Genomic DNA, 16,557 nt, shown 5'->3' with positions numbered 1-16,557 from the left:
ACATATTCTCTATGCAGAGAGCAGGACTAGAATAAGTGGGTTAAAACTAAAAGAATTAGGTTTAGGGTAGGTGTCGGGAGAACCTTTCTGACTGTATAAGCTGTCAGTCAGTGGAACAGGCTGTCATATGAAGTGATAAGTTCTTTTTCCAGTGAAGGTCTTCAGCAAAGGTGGGTGGACATCTAGCAGATCCTGCACTGAATAGATGACCTCTTATGTCCCTTCCAGTTTTATGATTCAGTAAGGGATGATCAGAGAAGGAAGAGTGTCATAGATCCATTGACAGCTATGTTTAGATGGCTGGTAGGCCCTGAAATTGGTGGTTCTAGGGGCAGTTGAGAAAAGGGCTTTGGATTGTTTGGCTTCCAAGTTGTTTGTTATCCTGATAGGTCCCTGGAATGGGCGTTATCAGCTCTGCCCTTCTGGAGCTGGATTGATTGATTCTGCTACACAGCTTTTAATGGATTGGGAGTTAGTGATTCTGAACAATGCTACACCATGGCTGGTTTCTTTAAAACATGTTTTTCCTGCCAACATGAATCATTAGAGCACTTAGAGCCTACAACTTTTGTCTTATCCCACATGCACTTAAAATTAATGTAGAATATTCATATTTTATCAAGAGCCCACTTCATCACTGAGCATAAAAGGTGATAGAGGCATGCAATCTAGTGCACACAGGAAAGCCATGAAACATTATGCAGTCTAAAATACTGGGTATGGTTTGGTTTGCTCAAAGTTAGTAGCGCCAAACTCTTGCTGATTTTTATGTGAGTTAGATTAACTTGATTTGATAAAAGGGAAGTAGGTAGAATGAGTTTATTTGGTTGAGTGTCCAACAGTTGATAACTGAGTTTATCAGGTTCTTTAAAAATTGGAGGTCATAATTCAATAAATCAAATGGCTTGAACTCAACTAACTCTGTTAGATTGTGGCCAGAATATACATGAAAATGTTGTTCCTTTTGTCTCAGTTTTCTTTATAGCAGAATCCTTCATGTATTGCAGTGTCTTGTCAAGCAGAAAAACTTTAATGCTTTTTAATTGTGGCTTTTTAATGAACTTCATCCATTCATTCAATTTCTTTTTTTGGGGGGGTTGGATAGTACAATTTCTCTTTAAATATTTAATTAAATGTTTGCAATAATTTATACTATGTTTATGTACCTTCTTTCAAACCTTTTTTTAAAAAATCTGGGAAACAGAAGAGAAAGTTAAAGTGACTAAATATTGGAGGCAAATAAAATACATTGCTCTGAGAATAACTTTCTGTATTTTTCCATTGGACAATAATTGCTTTAATACTGTGCTATAAAACTCAGAAACCTAATCACACACATTGCAGTTTTTAAAAGTATATTGATCTGGTATTTTTGTTGTATAAATTGATTTGTTGGGTCGAGGCACTTTGGCAATTCTTCCATCTGTGGATGACATGTAATCATATAAAGAACTATGGTAAATGTGACTCCACTTACATATCCTGTACTAATGTGAGGTGGAAATCCAAAGTTCCAAAAGTAACTTTGTTTACTATTTTATGTCAGCCATTCTTTCCTCCTTGAAATTGGTTTCTGCATGTGTGCTTTTTCTTTTTCTACTCCCCTTCTGAATTTTAATTTAAGATGACATCACTGTTACTTTCCTAGAACACAGAAGACCTTAGATATTCTTATGGGTATTAAATTGTGCAATTTAAAATCTGAAATTGCTTTTTTTTTTACAAGAAACATATTCCACAAGGGTAATATGTATGTAGGACATGTGTTGGTTGTGTATATATTTGTGGAACTTCAACATCTGCAGAGGTCTGTAGGATCTCTGATTAGATATTGTTCATAAGTTGTCATGAAACAAGAATCAGCGATCCAGAACAATTTTTAACAATATTGGTAATTAAGTAAGTCAGTACACATACTGTATGTATTAATTATTAAGGTCCTACTAAGGATCATCCAGATATACCACACAGGTGTTCTAACATCTTTTTACTTTAGTGGTGGATTAGATGGTTCCATTTATTAGATCACAATATTATCCCACCTTAATTTAATTCTTGGAATGGAAAGTTTTGTAAGCTTTTATATTGGAATTTAATTTAGTGATAGCAACTTTTAAATCCATCACAGCAAAATACTAAACTCTAGATTTGTTCCCAATTAAATTATTTTTTAGTATTTTGATGTTTAGTTGAATAGATGAATGATAAACATTCTAATGCAATATCTCATCACACTTCAGTAACAATCCTATAAGAAACGGTTTTCCTATTTTTTCTAGATTGTATTTAATTTTTTTATTATTACCGGATCCAGTTTTCACAAAACAGATGCAGCAATAGCTTTAAGATTCCCCCTTTCCCCAAAATACGACATTACATGAAACCTAGTGATTATCTGAGATACCTTTAAAGCATATCCTGTATGCATGGTTGTATTATGATTCATGGAAAAATTAAAAAAAACCTTAAATTTTGAGAAAAGGATCAAGCAATTTTTCTATATGCAAAGATGACATACAATAAAGCTTTTCTGAGTGCTGAACAAGAACTTAATTCTCTCTGCACTTGATACAGATACTGGCAGTGATGAGAAAGACTTAAACTACTGGTCCCTTGATAGATAGTTAAATCAATATTTCTACTATCAAGGATGCTGGGGTAAAATGTATAATTATTCCAATTTAACAAATCAATAGTGATACCATTACATATATTAAAACAGGAGAAGCTCTTAGTCCTGATGACTATCACAACTGAGTAGTATTTGTACACACACACACACACATGCACACACAAACTTCCAGTACTACTGGAGTTTTATAATACCTTTCTTGAAAAAAAGTTTTTTTCTATCCATTAGTGAGCTTTAAATAGCTGTGATTTTGAAAGCTGCTGAAGAACCTGCTGACTGTACAACTTCCTTAATACTGATGCCAAAATACTGACAGTGACTCCGGCATGCAGTTTACGGAGAATGCAACTCTTGATTATCCATCCTGCACAATCTGGGTTTATAAAAGAAGTGTCTTATAATACTATATTACTAGTATAATGGATACATATTTCAGAAAAATTGAAATCAACAGTGATTTCATAGGTTGTAAGCGAAAAGTCTTTGATGTTGATATAAGTTGTTAAACATTTAAAATCAACTGACTTTAGATGGCTTTAGTTACAATCATAACCAATAACATCTAAATCAATCCAAAAACAAAATCAACATTGATACCTTGCTGTCTATCTTATATTGGGCTTTTCCCTCCAAAGATCCTGTGAACAATCATTTTTTAAAACTGCTATTCCGAATGATAAGGGTATGTTCTGACCTCAGAAGGCAAACTCTCCCCAATTAAGGGTCATCTACTGGACCTTTGCCTCCTCAACTGCCCAGAGGATTGAAACTACAGCATTCCTCCTAGGCTTGCAAGTATTAGGGATGGATGATCCTGAGGATAACGAGAACATCAACCATACAAGGCTTTATACGTGATAACCAACACTCTGAATTTTCCCCAGAAGCCAACTAGCAATTAGTGGAGCTCCTACAGCATTGGGGGGTTTCTGCTAGTCAGCAGATGGGCAACTTCTTTCTATGCCAATTGTAGTTTCCAAGTGATCTTCAAGGACAACTCCATGTAGATTGAATTATAGTACTCTAACTAGGAATTGACAAGTCACTGTTCTCATGACTCCTAGTCCAAGAAAATTCACAATTGGTGGACCAACCTGAGTTAGGCAAAGGCTCATTTGGCCACTAAACACTTTTTGCTCTAATAGGGGGATTAGAAGAATCCCCAGATTGTGGATCGAGACCTTCAGTGCCATGTCAGCCAAAGCTATCTGAACTATCTTGGTACCAGTGGGGCTCTGTTGAAACAGTAGCTGCTTGCTGGGGTTCTGCCTGAATCTGTTTTATCACATGGATCCAGATGAAACTTTTGAAACAAGTCTTGGGGAAATAGGGATTTTGTATTTTTAAAAATTAATTGGATTAATACTTAGTTCTTAAATCCATCTGCTAGCATCATTATGGCAATGGATGTATTTTCATCAATCAAAATGTTTTGTGGAATTCATCATCATCTTAAATTGGCTACTGAATATTTCCTTTTCTTTCTTCCCTCTCTTTTTACATTAAAACAATAAAAAATACTCCACAAAGACACAGATGCTTTTGAAAACTCTTCCTTTTTCTAGAGGATGTGATGACTCTTCTGTTGAAATATAACTGTAGTAATAGTCTACTGTGTTCTTTCTCAATATATTGCCATCCAAATGACCTGGACTATAACCCTCATCACCCCAAGCCAGCAGTCATTGTAAGCAGGAACTCAGCATGATTGCTAGGGGTTAGGTTTTTTTTTTTGGTGCTCTATTGGTTTTTGTAGCATATAGTTTATCTCAATTGTTCAAAAAGTCATTGACATAAGATTTCTCAGTTCTTAACCATAAACTCCATTTTAACATTGTGAGAACCAAAGCACAGAGAGAACAATATTGTTTCTCAAGTCATAAGACACATCCTAATCCAACAAAAGAGATAGTAATGTACAGTCAGGTCCAGAAATATTGGGACATCAACACAATTCTAACATCTTTGGCTCTATACACCACCACAATGGATTTGGAATGAAACAAACACAATGTGCATTAATTGCAGACTGTCAGCTTTAATTTGAGGGTATGTACATCCAACTCAGGTGAACGGTGTAGGAATTACAACAGTTTGCATATGTGCCTCCCACTTGGTAAGGGACCAAAAGTAATGGGACAGAATAATAATCATACATCAAACTTTCCCTTTTTAATACTTGGTTGCAAATCCGTTGCAGTCAATCACAGCCTGAAGTCTGGAACGCATAGACATCACCAGACGCTGAGTTTCATCCCTGGTGATGCTCTGCCAGGCCTCTACTGCAACTGTCTTCAGTTCCTGCTTGTTCTTGGGGCATTTTCCCTTCAGTTTTGTCTTCAGCAAGTGAAATGCATGCTCAATGGGATTCAGGTCAGGTGATTGACTTGGCCATTGCATAACATTCCACTTCTGTCCCTTCAAAAACTCTTTGGTTGCTTTTGCAGTATGCTTTGGGTCATTGTCCATCTGTACTATGAAGCGCCGTCCAATGAGTTCTGCAGCATTTGGCTGAATGTGAGCAGATAATATTGCCCAAAACAGTGCAGAATTCATCCTGCTGCTTTTGTCAGCAGTCACATCATCAATAAATACAAGAGAACCAGTTCCATTGGCAGCCATACATGCCCATGCCATGACACTACCACCACCATGCTTCACTGATGAGGTGGTATGCTTAGGATCATGAGCAGTTCCTTTCCTTCTCCATACTCTTCTCTTCCCATCACTCTGGTACAAGTTGATCTTGGTCTCATCTGTCCATAGGATGTTGTTCCAGAACTGTGAAGGCTTTTTTAGATGTCTTTTGGCAAACTCTAATCTGGCCTTCCTGTTTTTGAGGCTCACCAATGGTTTACATCTTGTGGTGAACCCTCTGTATTCACTCTGGTGAAGTCTTCTTTTGATTGTTGACTTTGACACACATATACCTACCTCCTGGAGAGTGTTCTTGATCTGGCCAACTGTGTGAAGGGTGTTTTCTTCACCAGGGAACGAATTCTTCGGTCATCCACCACAGTTGTTTTCCATTGTCTCCTGGGTCTTTTGGTGTTGCTGAGCTCACCAGTGCGTTCCTTCTTTTTGAGAATGTTCCAAACAGTTGTTTTGGCCACGCCTAATGTTCTTGCTATCTCTCTGATGGGTTTGTTTTGTTTCTTCAGCCTAATAATGGCTTGCTTCACTGATAGTGACAGCTCTTTGAGAGTTGAGAGTTGAGACTTGAGAGTTGACAGCAACCGATTCCACATGCAAATAGCACACTTGAAATGAACTCTGGGCCTTTTATCTGCACATTGTAATTGGAGTACTGAGGGGATATCACACACCTGGCCATGGAACAGCTGAGAAGCCAATTGTCCCATTACTTTTGGTCCCTTACCAAGTGGGAGGCACATATGCAAACTGTTGCAATTCCTACACCATTCACCTGAGTTGGATGTACATACCCTCAAATTAAAGCTGAGTCTGCAGTTCAGGCACATTGTGTTTGTTTCATTCCAAATCCATTGTGGTGGTGTATAGAGCCAAAGATGTTAGAATTGTGTCGATGTCCCAATATTTCTGGACCTGACTGTATGTGTTTGGATGCAAATGCATTATTTAACTACTATTCCATCTTAGTTGCTAATGCCACTCATGAATACTGATGAAGCTTTTGTCTTCATCTGCCTTTAGTATAAATATGGATGTTGGTGTGCATGCACGTGTGTGCATGCGTGTGCCTTTGAGTCAGTGTTGACTTCTGGTGACTGCCTGGGCAAGTTGCTGTTGTTTTCTTGGCAAGCTTTTTGGAAGTGGTTTGCTATTGCCTTCTTCTTTCAAGGGCTGAGAGAGAGTGACTGGTAAGAAAGTAAGAGCTACCTACCATTTTATAGCCAACATTCCGGTGGATCCTTGGACAGTTCCAAATTAAGTTGTAGGAAAAAATACTTCTGTTTCTTTCAGCATATGAAATATCAACGCTGGATATATAAGATACGGAACTTACCCCAGGTAAATTGTATATAGCACTGTGTTCCTCAAATCTCATACTGAATAAGATCTACAGTCCAATAGTCAAGTTTTTCTTCTTTCATGCACCCATCCTCTCTCCTGCCTTCCCCAAATAGCAGAAATGTACTTCATCACAGGTTAAAATATATAAGCATTCATAGCTACCCTTTAAAAGATAGAAACAGCAATCTTAACAGCATAACCTCACCCTTCTCCCATGACTGGGGATTTATTTTTTTTTTTGTATGCGGCTTATGGACAATGTTTGTCCATTGTATCCAAAGTTTGCTAAACTGCTCTGTTAAACAGAGTTTGCTTATCCCACACCATAGTAATCCATGGGCCTACTCTATGTATGAATAAACTTGGATCTAACTCTATGCATTATTTTACATTCACTTTAAAAAATCATCTGTCTGAACTGGAAACTTACACATGTACAGCCACACTCGTTTATTCTCACATAAATAACCAAATGATGTCGTTGTGTGCTGCTGTTAATATAATCTTCACTTGACTTATTTATATTTCCAAATGGTTAATTATTTTATATTAAGTATTTTTCAGATGTTTACTTAGCATTTCATAATGGGACAACTTATATTGCTCTGAGTGAAGGAAGAAGCCCTCAGCAGCATTCCTAGAATTCCAATGAAGTTGAATCAGTTATTCTGTGTTATTTATTATTTATTCAAAAGGTCTTTTAAAATTCACCACAGAACAACACTCAAGTTATTTTGTGGTCTCTAGATGGAGCTGTGGATTCAATAATACTCTGAAACTTGCTTGACCAAATCTACTAAAATACCTGCTATTTCATGCTATGCTTCTCATATGAGGAAATCCGTAGTACTGGAAGTCTTTGAGGATATGTAAATAGTATCCTATTTGGCAGGGTCATCACTTTGTGAAATCTATTTGGATTGGCTGTATAAAAACTACTGTAGCGATAAATCTCCATTCCGCCTAACTTGTGGCCTTTAATGCAGCTGTTGAATTTCAGCAGCACACACACAAAAAATAAAAATAAAAACTTGTTTTCATTTCATAAAATGCTGTTCAGATGGATAAAGGCACCATTCCCCTAACTTCTTTGTAATTATTTGTTAAAACACATAGTGCAGAAAGCACAAGCAATGTGCCAAGCAAGTGACACCACTTTGGAAACTGTATGTAGAGAAAAGGTTGGATTTTTAAAAAATGACATCTACCCTGTCCTACAAGGAGATTAGAAGTGCATGCAAAGCATTCTTCATCCTCCAGGTCTATTTATCTCACAAGCATTTTGTGAGCTAGTCTGGGATTACTGGCTCTAAGTCATCCAGAGAGTTTTAGGGCAGAGAAGATTTGAACCTGCATTTCCCCAATCCTTTTTATAAGCCAGTCTTTCTGTGGCAACTGGGAATGATGGGAATTGTGGTACAGCAGATGTAGGATATTTGGTATTGTCGTCAACACATCTGGAAGACATCAGAATAAGGAAGTCTGCTTTAACCACCGAGCATGCTGTTCAGCTTTTATTCAAAGGTAATAAAAATGATTATTTCTATTAGAAATTACCTAATAGACTAACTACCTCCTTAACCCTTCTTCTGCATCTTCTTTGCTTTGCCAACTATGTCACAGAGTAGTAGCTCACCAACAGCACACAGACAAGAGTTGGCACAGGCAGCATTGATTTCTATGCTCACACAAGGAAAAAAAGGGCAAAATTAAGATGAATGGAAGAAAACATCTTTCGAGGTGAGGGAGAACAATCTCACCTATTACCCTACTAATAAATTGGAATTTTCACAATGGCCTCGAGTGCCTGAACGGGCAAGTACATCACATTCTTTCTGTGAGGACACCCATACTGCGCTCATTAGACAAAAATGTTTTTAGTTATATTGCTGTTCACTTTTGTTTGTTTTTAGGCCTTCCTTTTGTTTTGATGTTTCTTATGTGTGCCTTAGTAGAATTTTGGCAGCAAGGCAACACAAAAATATTAATTTTAAAGAAATATAAACAAGAAATATATGTTCCCTTGCTAAAAAGCTGGCCGTCAATGAATTTGGGGGCTGGGAAGGTGAAAATTGTTAACACTTTGGTACTTCTACTAACGTCCCAAAAAACCTGATGGATCTATGTTAAAAAGAATTCCTGATTATACTTCAGCAACCCAAATAGGGATTGTTTATGCTAAGCTCAGCCTGTCAGCAAAACGTCAATTAGAGAGTGGGCCTTGCTACAACACAAGTAATTGATTATCCCTGTGCCAATATTATATGCTGCAGATTTATTCTAGCAGCTAATATAGCTGCTGGATTATAAACATATTCTCCCACATACAGAAACAGAATATTAATCTTAGTATTAAACTCCTTAGGGGATTTACTTAGGCATTTTTTTTTACCACATTTACCTACAGTTTAAACAGCCAGAGGTACTATCTTACTAGAGAGAAGTAGCTTTAAGCTCCATTCTGTTTAAGCACATACTTAACTGTCTCCTTCAAGCCAATGTGACTTCAAGCATATTTCAAACTAATTTTACCTCAGAGTTAATTGCATTTTCTGAAGCCACACTGAGCGTTAAGAATGCACATGTGACAAACACCGCTGTTAAGTACTGAAAGGACCTGGGCAATTTGTCCACAAGCTAGAAATGTGCACTTGCTAATTCAGGGGTATAGATCCAAGTATTCCAAGTTTAAACAGTAAACAAACATCCAAGTCTTGTTGGTCAGTCAAAGCAATGAAAGAGTTGTCATAGCCACTATTTGCCTGCCTCGGATCAGTGGTTCTTCCTCTTGCTCCTTGAAGTCTCTTTTGTTCCTTTGTGGAATAACATTGTGTTTAAACATGCTCCTTTGAATTTGCTTACTGAAATTGTTATGCTTCTCTGATCAAGAGACTTGGAGCTTTATTAAGTGAGAACAAAGCCACCTCTCAGAGGTTATTCTCACTTTGACATCCCTCACTGCACCATTTAAATTAAGCACGTTTCTTCCTCAGAGCCACTGAAGGACCTTTTTCTGAAATAAATCAATTTTTGGGGTAGGAAGAAAATAGTATTTAATCATAAGATGTGCCTTTTATTTGTGAGTTACCTCAATGATTACAAGTTCTGCACCTCAAAAGGACAGTTTTAAGCAGGAGTTAAGGTCAAGGGAGTCTCTGAGGGCTGCAAAAATAGAGCACAATCCTTGATGAAGGTTTCCTCTGTCTGATTAATAATCTTTCCCAACTTGGCTCCCATTCAGATTTAGCAGCCTCCTGGCAATCTCCCTCTCTGATATTGTATCAAAATATTGAATTTGATAGACACCCTGTCAGAACTGTCTCATTTTCTGGCAGAATCCAATTCTTTTCATTTTCCTGAAACTCCTTTGATGGCCAATTGCAAGTCCCCAGCATTCTGTGGACTGCCTTGCTGCACTCTAACAAGGACAAGGTTCTCGCTTCTACCTCCTGCACGTTCCTCTGAGTTACCCTAAGTTCTACAAAACCATACATTACAATACTTTAACAAACAACTTACATAAGAATGGCAAAATGTATAACTCCAACAGGATTTTCAGATCTCAGTGTGTGGACTAGGCACTCTCTCACAGCTCCATATGGAAGAACGATACTAATTTTTGAAGGCCTGTTGCAAAAATTATAGAGAAGCTATATATAACGTGTTCTAAAATCTAGAAACATGCTAAAGAAATGTTTCCTTCTAGGTGTGCAGTATTATGTACACCTATGCAAATAGTATTCAACACTGCACAAAACATGCATCCAAAACAAGAGCGAATTTACAGAAAGGCTATGGAACTTTATTTATTTATTTTATTTATTATTAAATTCATATGCCGCCCACCTCCCCCAGAGGGTGACTCTGGGCAGCTTACAATTAAAAACCAAGACAATAAAAACAATAAAAATATAAATATCCCCCAATTAAATCACAAATCTATAAAAGCAATATACAAATCAAGATGATTATCAGCACTATTTTTGTGTTGCAGTCCATTGTGGTCTATAGGAATTCATTCCAGGTAAGTGGGCATGAGTGAGACTGCAAACTGTTTCATTTTTTGATAACTCTTGAGGAAGCAAGACTGGACTTGAACACAGTGTTTCCACAGCTTAGTACTAGAGTAAGTTTGCCTCTGATCTTAAATCTGGCACACTGAAGCTTTCCATGTTGCAAACAGCTAGGAGTGCAAGCCCCTCCCGAAGAACAAACCCAGTCTGCTGATCCTCCATGTTGCTCTCACTGCAACAATTTACAATCCACTGGATAGCAGGCAACAAGCGAGGCAGGGTGCCAGGTTCTTCAATCGGAAAACAAAGCAGAGGAAAGAATGTGCACAAATTATCATCTTTCCAGAGGAGAGACGTAGGAGAGTAGAATCTTATTTGGGAAGGAGGTAAGGAAACTACGCATTAAAGAAACTGACATTCCCCGTGTGATATTTTCTCGTCCCAATGTGTGTGTGCCTGTGTGCTTGTTTTCTGAACAGATCAGAGCTCACAAATGCACACACTGCTAATGATATGACATTTAATATCAGTGTGTTAATGCTCTGATGGGAGGCATTACTAAAAAGAAAGAGGGAAAAAAAAGAGACACAGCACAGGGAAAAAGAGGGATACTGTGGAATTTGGGGCATTACAGCACATAGGAAGTGGAGTGTTGAAAAGTTGGGAATCCTTTTTCCTGCTGGGCAATCAAGCTGAAAAAAAATAATTGGCAGCAGTGAAAGCATTTTTTCCTAAGCTTAATTGCTTTGTAGGGGTCACAGAATAAAGAAGAGGAAGATTACCTATCCCTTTCATACCTGTATACCTATGCGTTGAAGTTCTTCCCCTTCCCCCACTGACAGTTAAGCTTAAACAAATATTTTCTGTTGGCACACTGGCAATTCTTCCCTCCCTAGTTTAACCACCATATATAAGGAATATTTGGAAGTTACAGCCCTGGCTATTGCCTCCCACTCCAACTGCAATCTTCCCAAGTTATCTGAATCCAGGGATCCCTAGGAAACAGATTTGAGACATGGGGAAATAGACTTCAGATTGAATGCCTGTAGGTCCAAGCCTAGTAATATTGATGTGCACAGAGTAGCAACTTTGTACTAATTGTATGGGGAAAGAAGTCCACACTTTATTTTGCAGCTTTCTTTTAGCAATTTTATTACATTTCTATCCTTTAATTTTTCAAGGAGCAGAACAACTTTATTCTGGCTCTAAATGATTAGAATAGTGTTTCCAAAGAAGTAGGATGATTTGAATAATTAGCAAGGCTGAAAAAGAGGAACATATATATTTACTTCTTACTAAAAGTGAAGTTCAGGGCGTACACCAATTATTATGTGAGCCAAACAACCAAACCAAACCACACTTGGGCAGATCCTGAGCTTTCCACCAAGCATAAAACAGCTGGAAAAGCAAATCAAAATGAGCCAAAGCTGGAAAAACTAGAACTACACAAACATGCTTTTGTGAAGGAGGGGAGAGAAAAGTACAGAAGTCAAACAAATGAATGCAGAAGCTACTTAGCTAACTTGCCTGGGCACATGGGGCGAGAGGTGGGAGGGAAGACAAATGAGAATATAGAAGATATGGGGTTTTTAAAGAGGAACACCTCTAAAAAAACTCAGTGGAATGTGAACTGATCATATTCAGCCGCAAAATGACTATCAGTTAGCAAAGAGATTTGAAGGAGCAGGGTGGGTATAGAAATTATTTCCTCCAGGAAGGCATTGTTGGCTTGAAACCCAAATAAGAACATTCCACTCTGCAAATTTTGGTGCAGATTCTACTTGCAGTTCCTAGTACTTAATATGTATGGCCACACTTCCAAAGCTTTCTTAAATCTTTTCTTGATTGATTGAATAGGTGCTGTCAAGTTGGTGTTGACTCTTAGTGACTTCACTGCCTTTCTCTATTATTTGTTCTCCACCTGGCTTTTTAGGTCTCTGGGTGTGTTCTTTGCTGCAGTGATCACATCTTCCACCTTGCTGCTGGTCATCCTCTTTGTCTCTTTCCTTCCACTTTTCTCACATTAGAAGCTTCTTAAGGGAGCTGATTTTCTCATGATGTGTCCAAAATATGACAGTCACCCAGAGTCACCTTGTGTGAGATGGGAAGCTATATAAATATGATAAATAGATAGACAGACAGACAGACAGACAGACAGTCAGTCAGTCAGTCAGTCAGTCAGTCAGTCAGTCAGTCAGTCAGAGTCTGGTCATTTGTGCCTCAAGCAATAATGCTGAACTGATTTGTTTTCTGGGTTGTCCATGTTATTCTCAAGTCTTCTCCAACACCAAAGTTCAAAAGCGTCAAAACTCTTCCCGTATTCCCATCTTTACCATCTTCTTCTCATTAGGATATGTTATCCATTACTTAATTTTATTCTACCAAAATCTTCCTTCCATATTGCCACCCCAGCACCCCTTTTTTCAGCCAGTATGCCCCTTCTACTTTCTCCTACAAATAGTGCTTTCTGGCAGCTAATGATGTCACTTTGGGGCCTTAAACAATGTCTGCCAGCAAACAAAGCTTAGCTTGTAAAAATAATCAGCTTTCCTTAAAACTATAACTAGCGATTTAACCTGTTGCATTCACAAAACATTAAAAAAAAAATCAATCTGTGAAACCTGGCTCCTGGATAACATGACTGTCAGATTCAGCTGGCATGGCATGGCATGGCATGGCACCGCAAAGCGGTGCTCAGCCGCACCTAGTCAATTTCACAGCCTGGGCGCTAGCTGAGGAAAAGGGGAAGTGAAAACCGCGAACTGATTATGGCCAGGTGGCGACGCTTAACTCAAAACCGCAAGCGGATACTTTGTATCAGCGCCGGCTGCCCTCGAGCGCTGCAGACAAAGGGGAGTGCAACGGATTGGAAGGGAAGCAATCAGCACGTGATTGAGAACTCACAGCTTTACGCGCAACAGGAAAACCCAACAAAGACAACAACCGCACAACCCATAGACGGCAATCAAGAACACAAAAGAACCGGACTGAATCTGCCATTTGGGCAAGGGGGGATTACTGCGGGTACTCTGTAACCAAGCAACGGGGAAAAGCACGGGAACGGGGAAACTGTAAAATACAATTGTAAGATGTGCCAAGCCAACCCTGGCTTTGTCTGTACTTACTTACGTTACGCTTGAGTAAACTTCTTTGCTGAACACACGTGTCACGAGAGTTTCTCTGAGACGAACGGGGTAAACCTTGCATAAAGCCAGAGTTCATCCTGAGCACTACCCAGTATCACCGAGGAGCACTCGCAATTCTATACACAGGACAGCCGAGTATTCCAAGCCTGTCGACTTTGACTGAGATGGCCAGCGACAGAGAAGGCGCGAGCCAGCGGTGCAATGAGGAGCTGAAGCCCAAAGGTGCGATGGCGGGACCGGCCCAGAGCGAGGGGCGCGGGGATGCAGCCGAGAGGGCGCCGGAGGACGCCAGGTGGTCGTTTGGTGTCGGCATGGGGCCTGATGGGTCGGCAGGATGGGGAGTCACAACGAGCCGTGGCTCAGGATCCAAAGCCCGGGAATTGGAGGAATACCTAACCCGCTTGGATGCCAAATTCGAGCAGCGGTTAGAAGCCATCCAGGCGATGCTGCAGGCCATACTTTGTGGGAACGAGGCCCCTGCAGCAGAACCACAGGTGGAGGAGGAGTCGGGCGAGATCAGCGCTGGTCCTGTGCCCCATCCGGCTCCGAGGACGTGCCTCGGAGGCGAGGTATCAGGAGACCAACGGGCGGTGGACGCACTGCGGTTCCGGGTCCTGAACGGAAAGTTCTCGGGGAACCCTGAACAACTACCCTGCTTCCTCACACAGGTGAGGAATTTTATGAAGCGGAGTGGCCACCTTTTCTCCAATGACGGGGAGCAAGTTGCCTACGTGGCTGACTTGTTAGAGGCCAAGCAGCCGGTTGGGTCGTCTGTCTATATGATGCCAATGCAGCAGAGCTAGAGAATTTCCCGGAGTTCATGCAGGTGCTCCGGGATAGATTTGAGGACACGCTGAGTGCCAGGCGGGCCAGGGACGACATCCAATGCCTGAGACTAACAGGGTAAACCTTAGAATGACCACGTTTTGTAAAAATGGTTCATGGTGGCTTGGGAATGTATTTTTGATATGTTTAGAAGCTGTAATCTTATAAACTAGACTGCAGATTTCTAATCAAGACAGATATTCTATTTTGTTGAGTTTTACAAAAGGAAAAAATTGAAATATTCTTTAAAACATGCTTAAAAACACACACAGAATTTGGATACATAAAAGAGGAAACAAGCAGCAATAAAATACTGCAATGCTGTATTATTGGCAGATAGACCAAAGAACAAATGATATTTAACATACCGAACTCACTACGTCAATTCCATCGAACTGCTTTAATTTCAGTTTCAATCATTAAAAAGTAGATTTTAAGCACTTGTTCATAATAACATCCAATCAAGAAAAGCTAGTTTTTTATTATTCTTTAATCATCTGGATATAGACAGATTAATGATTAAAGTGTTACGCAGTAGCGATTACGTAGCATAGGTCTGCTTTACACTCTCAAATTGCTCTACCAATTGCTTGTACAAACATACCAACAGGGCAAAACTCACAAAATAGATGCATCATGTTGTGCTGAAACTACCTGCATGTCTGCTACATTATGATGGGATGGGAAGTGCAGAGAAACAAATGTGCAGTGTGTACTAGTTTTAAGAATTTAGGACATTAAAGTTCTAAAATATTTTAATGACTACAGACCTAGGTTTCCTTTCTTCTAAATGAGTAGCTTTTAACATGGATTAGAATCTCAGGTAAGCATATCTCTAGTCTTCCAGGAATATTAAAAAACATGTTAACTGCATCAGTGCCACATAACTGGCCCATAAAAAGTATAACCTGCATGAACAATAGGTCACTAAAGCTTAATATAATACATTTAAAGTACTGCAGCTTCATATTTCAAATTACACAAAGTTACACTGCAAATGTTTTTGATGCAGTTCAGGGTAAGGAAAAAGATGGGTTGTGTTCTGTCTACACTGCAGAAATAAATGGGCACACACACAACACAGTAGAAGGGTCCTATGCAGATGTTTCTAGAATTAAACTCACAGTGCAATTACCCTGAAGTGCAATCTATACAGAAAGCTGTGTTTTAAAATATTGATAGCAGCAAAAAAAAAAATAGGACATAAAATAGATCTCCCCAAAGCAATACTATTCTGATCTTAAATATTTCCTGTCCTTGGATAATTATTTGGGGAATCAAATAAAGGACATTCTTAATGCATGGTGACTAAGATAAAGCACATTTGATTTTCTCATTCTAACAGCCAAGATTCCTTTACTATAAAGGAGAAACTTTAAATTCCTCTAAATTATTGAAATTAATTCCCTCTGGTACCCCTGTTCCAGTCAATCTGAAATTGCAGTTCCAAAATAATTTCCTACTCTGTTCAACTATACTCCATTTCCTTTTCATACTTGCTGCACTCAATTTCAAGATCTATATTTATTTGGAAACAATAAGGCTGCTCAAACAAGCTTGTTGATCCCATTTTTCCCTGCATATCTTCTTCCCCAGCTGAGGATAGTAATGATAGTGGACGTAAGGCAGTAGTAGTAAGAAGTAGTAGAGGTGGGGAGTTTGGAGGAGAAACAAGGAAAAGAAAATGTATGAATAATTAAGAGAGGTAAGAAGAGGATAGTATGCTCTGCTGATTTCTCCAATTTTAAGTGGCAACATGGGAGTAGAGATTTGGGTAAGAACTGGTATTTATTTTTCAAATGGTCACATCTTGGGAGGCACCAATATTGTACAGTGGAGGCTATGACCCTGTTTCCTATTTATCATGTTTTGAACCTTTCTTGTATGGAGATACCTGAACTATTCTAGTTGAAATGAGGTTTTCAATAATTATTTTGTTGACCAT

At 39.0% G+C, this 16,557-nt stretch overlaps 1 protein-coding gene across 2 annotated transcripts in view; it reads right to left on the bottom strand.

The window, feature by feature from the left end:
- Positions 1 to 10,519: 10,519 nt before the first annotated feature.
- The window catches only part of SNX16 (sorting nexin 16), a 29,165-nt gene continuing 23,127 nt past the window's right edge, over positions 10,520 to 16,557 (bottom strand). Inside the window, exon 9 of one of the 2 annotated variants that reach the window (XM_088149167.1) lies at positions 10,520 to 12,750. In XM_088149167.1, the coding sequence (XP_088005293.1) occupies positions 12,729 to 12,750 (22 nt within the window). In that variant the 3' untranslated portion in view covers positions 10,520 to 12,728. The remainder of the gene's footprint in view (positions 12,751 to 16,557) is intronic. The other variant, XM_088149166.1, reaches the window with a different exon arrangement.

The sequence above is a fragment of the Python bivittatus genome, unplaced genomic scaffold, assembly GCF_059951505.1.
Source record: "Python bivittatus isolate LINGU-HERP-01145 unplaced genomic scaffold, Pbiv_v1 ctg000590_np1212, whole genome shotgun sequence".
NCBI lineage: Eukaryota > Metazoa > Chordata > Lepidosauria > Squamata > Pythonidae > Python > Python bivittatus.
Note: the sequence above shows the minus strand (reverse complement) of the source record. Positions and strands in the feature narration are given on the sequence as shown.